The following is a 6,692-nucleotide window of genomic DNA, read 5'->3' on the forward strand; positions in this document are numbered from 1 at the left end:
GGAACAATTTAATGTAATATTGAATAACAACAATAATAATACTCTTTAGAAGCACAATAAAAGATTATTAAATCATGTACTTTAAAACATTTAATCTGACATTGCACTCTTGAGTACTTGTGTTAAGAATCAATCATGCAAATGTACTCTCTTGAAAGTACACTAAATAATAACTACACTAAATTAATACTTTTATGCATTAAGTACAATTAAGCGCACTTCTTTCACAAGGGGTGCAATGTCCAAAAACAATGGTAGTAACTAAGTGCTAATGTAGTTTTTGTTAATGTCACTATCAGAACTGACTTTTAGGTGATTGAGAGACATCTGCAATAGAGATCAGAGTAAATCCATGCTTTATCAACCACATTAGAGTTCATGTACATCAGTAACTCCAATGAGAAAAGCAGACTTTTTACAGATACACACACATACACTCATCTTGGCCCTGTTGCATTGCACTCCACAGGCATTTCTGTTGTGGGCTGTGCCGCTCTAGCAATAAAAGCCACACTGCTAAGGCCATGCAAGTTTGATAGTCTGTGTTTATGTTTATTCCAGCATCCTCCATGGGGAGCTATTCTGGAAAATTCAATCCTATTACTGTGTGCAGAAGAGGGGAATCTGCTTTGAGCATTCATTACAGACTGTGGGGACAGACTCAAGAGTTATACACCAGACAGTGGCCTTTCATGAGTCTATGTAGGGATCTAGGCTAATGGTTTCTGCAGACATGGCAACAGTTACCACCATGTAGACTTTTTGTGAAATGCACTGGTTTTAGCCTCTGTGCTTCCCATGAGACAATTATGCACCCACTTTTGTTAATGTTTATGTCTCCTATAAGAGAACAACAAATGAACTCTCTTCTTATAATTGAACAAATTGGTGTTTTTTCCATTAACAAAATCCCTCTCTCATAAACGAAAACTCTCATGATGCTAAACTTAAAAATAGCCCCAATGCATTTCTAAATACTGGTAGGGGAAAACAGGCATGATGACACACTTTTACTCAAGTCCATATTTCTCTAAGTAGGTTACTTTTCAATACGAATGCTTTGAAGTCTTGTCAAAGCAAAACAAAAAAAAGCACTGAACATGCCCCCTGTCACTGCCTATGAAAAAATATACAGATAATTTAATATATGGTGAGCAACAGCAAGGTGGAACACTATATGGGGTAAGTTGTCACAATGGAAACTTCTAAACAGGCGTTTCAGCTAAAAAAACAGTATGTCATCCTCATGCAAAGGACCCCAAAATTCAAAAGGTGACACTAAAGTTTGTATAAAGATTAGGGATGTAATTATCAGTATTGTGGTATTGCGACAGCAAAACTGTCACGATATTATCGTGGTCACATGATGATAGGAAACGATAGGTCTTCCAGGCAAAAAGTGTAGCTTTTAAAATATATTTAAACATTTTATTAGAATATAAAAGGTCTTTAAAGTTGTGTTTTGAGCCTTTGACACAGCATCTGTCAAACGAACTAAAACTGAAAATGCCTAAATCCCTTCAAGCCAGTTTTCGCTGCGCATTTCAAAGCGAAGTGCGTACTTCGTTCAGGTGTTCAGCTCGGGGTCCGGTGTTTTCCGCAGCTCGGACCGGCTCGGTTCACATTGAATGCAGTGAACTCATTTATTCGACTTTAGTGCACGTTTGAGAATGCAACAGCCACCAGTTATGGTTTATTTTTGCAATAGACGATTACAGCGTTTCACTAGATTTGTAGTGAAACTTGTTTTTGTAAGCCTGTTTTCCGTCAAAATAAAAGCTTAAAAGTGCAGTATGAACGTTACTGCAGTCCAAATTCAAAATATCTCTTTCATGTGTAGAAATTAGGAAAGAAGTATTGTAATTTACCTACTGTAGTGTAAAACAAAAATAATATGCTAATAAATAAAAAAATCTATGAAATATAAATTTTTGTTTATTTTACAGTGCAACTGTTTTACAATATATGGCTACTACTGTCATAGGAATAACAAAAATATAAAATTGTTGTTAATATTATTATATTATATTCTGATTTGTTTGGCTTCCTAAAACACCAGTGTGAATATCATTTAGACTGAGACAGTGTACCATAAATAAAAAGAGAGTTGAGTCCCCTTTAAAGTTCAGGTAAAAGTCAATTCACTGACTTTTTTATTAAGTTCTCATAGTTAAAAACATGTGTTGGAGCTCTTATTTTGAACTCTCAAAGTACATTAGATAGAATAATTTAACTTTAAAATGTACACAATTTTCATTTTTTCCAAGTCTTCATTTGTCTTTTGTTTTTAAATGAACTCCGTATCATGATATATTTTGTATTGTTACATCCCTCATAAAGACCCAATTTATACCATGAAAAATTAATTATATAAATATGTCTAGCATATTAATTTTAATGCTGTCAAATGATTAATTGCAATTAACCGAACGCAAAATAAATAATTTGTTTACATAATATGTGTGTGTGTAGTGTGTACATTTATGATGTATACACAGATACACACACATACAATATATATTTTAAAAATATTTACATATTTACGTATATATTTTTATTCATATAATTAATATTATATTTTTGTTAAATATACCCATACATGTGTCTGTGTGTATTTATATATACATAATAAATATACGCAGTACACATATATATTATGTAAACAAAAACTTTAATTTTTGGATGTGATTAATCAAGATGAATCGTTTGACAGTACTAAATTTTGCAATATTTGCTTTCGATAAGGTTCCATCATTATATTTTATTTATTACATTATATATGCATTATTATGTTATTGTACTGTATTTTTACTGTTTTTACTCATTTGTTTACTTATTTGAACCTTATTATTATTATTTTACGTTTTAATCTATCTCATGTATGCTTAGTCATTCATTTACACCTAATTTTTGATTACTTCCTTTATTACTTATTTATTAGGACTCCCTAGCACTGCTTTGAGGCCCCCTGTGGACCCCGGAGCCTATATAAAACCACTGAGATACTGTAAACCCGTGTGACAACTTCCCCCAGCACTCAAAATCCAGATTTTTGAAACCGCTAAGCGCCACCTACCAGATCCAAAGGCTTTGGCGATGAGCCACGTCAAACTGCACGATATCTTGGCCCTGGTGAAGTCATAGTGATCAACAGATTTGATCGTCGGCACGATGAACGTCCTCTTGCTCTCCTTGATCTCTGCGGCATCACCCATCTTGACATCTACGCGTGGCTGCATCACGTCCCGCGGGACTATGAGATCAAAGCGGCGGACAACATTCCCATGCTTAAATGTGATGTGAAATATAACGGTTCGGCCCGAGCTCTCGTGTAGTCCAATAATCCTCCTCTCATATATTGATTATATACACGACAAACAATCCCAACTGCATCCCCGAGCGCCGGGTTCAATATCCAACAAGCAATTCCAGGCGACTGCAGTAACGTTAGTTCTCATCCGTTTCCCGGCATTATATCCTCAAGTTAGTGTAACGTTAGATGACAAAAATCAATATTTCATAGGTGACACGAGCGCCATGATGAGGGATGTCAGGTTCAATGGCGAGGACAAGCGATCGATGAGTTCGCTGTTTTGTGTCATGATTTCTCCTCTTCTTTAACTTTTGTAACTGTCCTTCCTAAAATCTCTCCCTCTCCCTGCGGTCCGCCTGCCGCACTGGCCTGGAAAAAAGGAGAGACATGACTGCGCATGCGCGAAACGCCCAAACGCAGACAAGCACTGCTGCTGGCTGAGGCAGATTAACGGAGCTGTCAAGTAAAATGAAATTTTTTACACACCTCATCTGTTTTTACTTATGTACACCACATTGTATTTTAAACAACTGCCCTTTCATTTCTTAATTTATGCTAACGTGTTTGTAGGCTACGCAATTGTTAACTCAGTTGACTGTAATGTTGCTAAAATTGTTGCCTTCAGGTAAATTTAAACAGTGATAACCAATGGCTTATTTTTTTCTGAATTCACTCCTGGACATTTATCTGACTGGTAAATCCCCTTATTCTTACCACATACAAACAACTTGGAAAAAAAAAGTTTTAAAATTAGTATAATTTAAATTATCATGGATTAAATTTGCAATTTAATTTCATTATTTTCTTTAAACAAAATATATTATGATCACCCACTGCCATTCATTGAGATCGGATCACAACTTAGATATCAAAGTATACTATATTAATTATAATTACAATTATAATATAAATGTAAAATATTAATATAATGTAATTACTAAAATGACTAAACATACTTTCGGCACTAGGCCTATCAACAGATATTTGTGAACGTGTAAAAAAAATCACTACATTAAACATGTATTAGCAAGGTATTCATTAAAGCAAACACTACAGTTGTTGATTTCTGTTTTATTTCACACTGAACAAAAGGAAAGGGATAAAAATAAATACATAGATGTATACACCAGTCAAACGTTTTTTGTTTTTTTTTAAGTCTCTTCTGCTCACCAAGCCAGCATTTATTTGATCTAAATTACAGTAAAACAGTAAAAATGTATATATTAATATTTGTTACTATTTAAAATAACTGTTTTCTATTTGAATGTTTTCAAATGTAATTTATTCCAGTGATATCAAAGCTATTTTTTTTAGAATCATTACTGTCACATGATTCTAATTATGCCACATTTGAATGTTCTGATTTGCTGCTCAAAAAACATTTGTCATTATTATGTTGAAAACATTTTCAGGTTTCTTTGATGATTAGGAAGAAGAACATCAGCAGCATTTATATTTTTAATTTCAATTTAATTTAATCTTTGGATCTTTCTATTCATCAACGAATTATATTGATAATATTAATAATAATACAATTTTCTTGTACAGCAAATCAGCATATTAGAATGATTTCTGAAGGATCGTGTGACACTGAGGATGGAGTAATGATGCTGAAAATTTGGCTTTGATAACAGGAATAAATTACATTTTCAAATATATTTAAATAGAAAGCAGTTATTTTACGTACTGTCTAAAAACTAGTGCTACACTGCTAATATGTATCTCTATGTCAATCATTTTAATCTACTTAAATGTGCATGTTCAGTCAATAAAATAAATACATGTTCACATCCTTTGAGACTAATTAGGTGGGGTTGTAATTCTAACACTTCAACAGGTAATTAGTGAGTAGAGACTTAACTGTGAGGTGTTAAGGAAGATGTGTCTTTCGGTTGTATTAGTCAGTAGCAGGAGTCATGGATCAGATCTGTCAGACAGGAAGGGGTGTGACCACTGCTGCGGCCACGGCCTCTGACTATCAGCTCTGGAGAATAGCTGTAATTACTGCCCTCTACCCACATACACAACTCTTTCATCAAGCACACACACATACACACTCACACTCACACACTACCCTTTCATGTGTGAGAGAGCAAGGCTTCTAGTTCTCAAGCACAAATGGAAGTCATTTATTGAGCGCCAACAAATTTCTGAGAGACAGACAGAGAGAGAGAGAGAGAGAGAGAGAGAGAGAGAGAGAGAGAGAGAGAGAGAGAGAGAGAGAGAGAGAGAGAGAGAGAGAGAGTTTCACCCAGATGTGACTGAAATCTCTCCTGCTAATTTTAGCAGCTGGCTTCTACTGACCCTCTTTGAATTACATAATTCCTTGAAGTCATTCTGTGTATTGAATCAGATGGTGAAAAACAATTTATCTTAAAAAATAAGTTAAATAATATTGAATACATTTAATCTTTCTATATTTATGCCCACATGTTTGTGTGTTTCTATTTTATACTGTAGAAATCAATGCCAACTGTCCACACAAAGTAAAGTCGCCCTCCAGCGGACATCAGTGCATTCTGCATAGCTTTATTTGGGATGGATGAGAGCTTGTACCGCATAGCTTGTAAAACTTAAAGCCTCTGAGTTAAAGAATCTTTAAGGTACTATTATGCAGGGTCAGAAATTAAATTTTACATTAAGGGGCAATATTTTCTCCCTGGAATTGTTTTCCAGGGACATTTACATTTGTGAGGACAATTTTTTATAAACACCTTATTATAAAACCCATACTATATGTTGTCTTTATTGTCAAATACTTAAATTTACCCAGTTACTTTAATCAATATTTTAAACTGTTGTCAATAACAATATACTGTTTAAAATTATATCTAAATTATACATGTAAAAACAGGAGCACACAGTCAGCAATATTATGACAAAAATCATTATTGTAGATTATTGCTCTTAATATTGTGATTATTAATATCGATTTAGAAAACAATATAAAACGTTTTTTTTTTCCGTTACATCACATTCTGGCTTTACAGAGAAAAATATCAGTCCATGACATTAGTCTAGCCTAGCACAAGTTATACAAAAACTCCCTTTATAATCACGGAAGCTACGAAATTAAACTTTTATTTAAATCGTTTCTGTGTTGTTATGATGAAGCAATTCGCGAGCGGGTGCAATCAATAACAGCTCCGGAGTTTTTAGCGCTGACTAATCGAATTGCCTCTGATTGGCCAATGCATTCCTAAGTTCAACAGAAACGCTTTTGATTGGTTTTAAAAATCAACGCTGCACAAAACAACGCCTAAAAGCAATCCGATGCAGTGGGAGCAAATTTAAATGTAATTCTACAAATTTACACTTTTTCATTTCATTTTAATCGCAACAGCCATAGTACGTTGTTTAATTGTGCAGGCATTAATTT

At 34.1% G+C, this 6,692-nt stretch overlaps 1 protein-coding gene across 2 annotated transcripts in view; it reads right to left on the reverse strand.

The window, feature by feature from the left end:
- Window positions 1–3,663, reverse strand: part of camsap2b (calmodulin regulated spectrin-associated protein family, member 2b) — a 97,365-nt gene extending 93,702 nt beyond the window's left edge. For both annotated transcript variants that reach the window (XM_073849225.1, XM_073849224.1), the window contains exon 1: window positions 3,077–3,663. In XM_073849225.1, coding sequence (XP_073705326.1) covers window positions 3,077–3,239 — 163 coding nt within the window. In that variant the 5' untranslated portion in view covers window positions 3,240–3,663. The remainder of the gene's footprint in view (window positions 1–3,076) is intronic.
- Between the last annotated feature and the right edge of the window lie 3,029 nt (window positions 3,664–6,692).

The sequence above is a fragment of the Garra rufa genome, chromosome 10 (genome assembly GCF_049309525.1).
Source record: "Garra rufa chromosome 10, GarRuf1.0, whole genome shotgun sequence".
NCBI classification, from domain to species: Eukaryota; Metazoa; Chordata; class Actinopteri; order Cypriniformes; family Cyprinidae; genus Garra; species Garra rufa.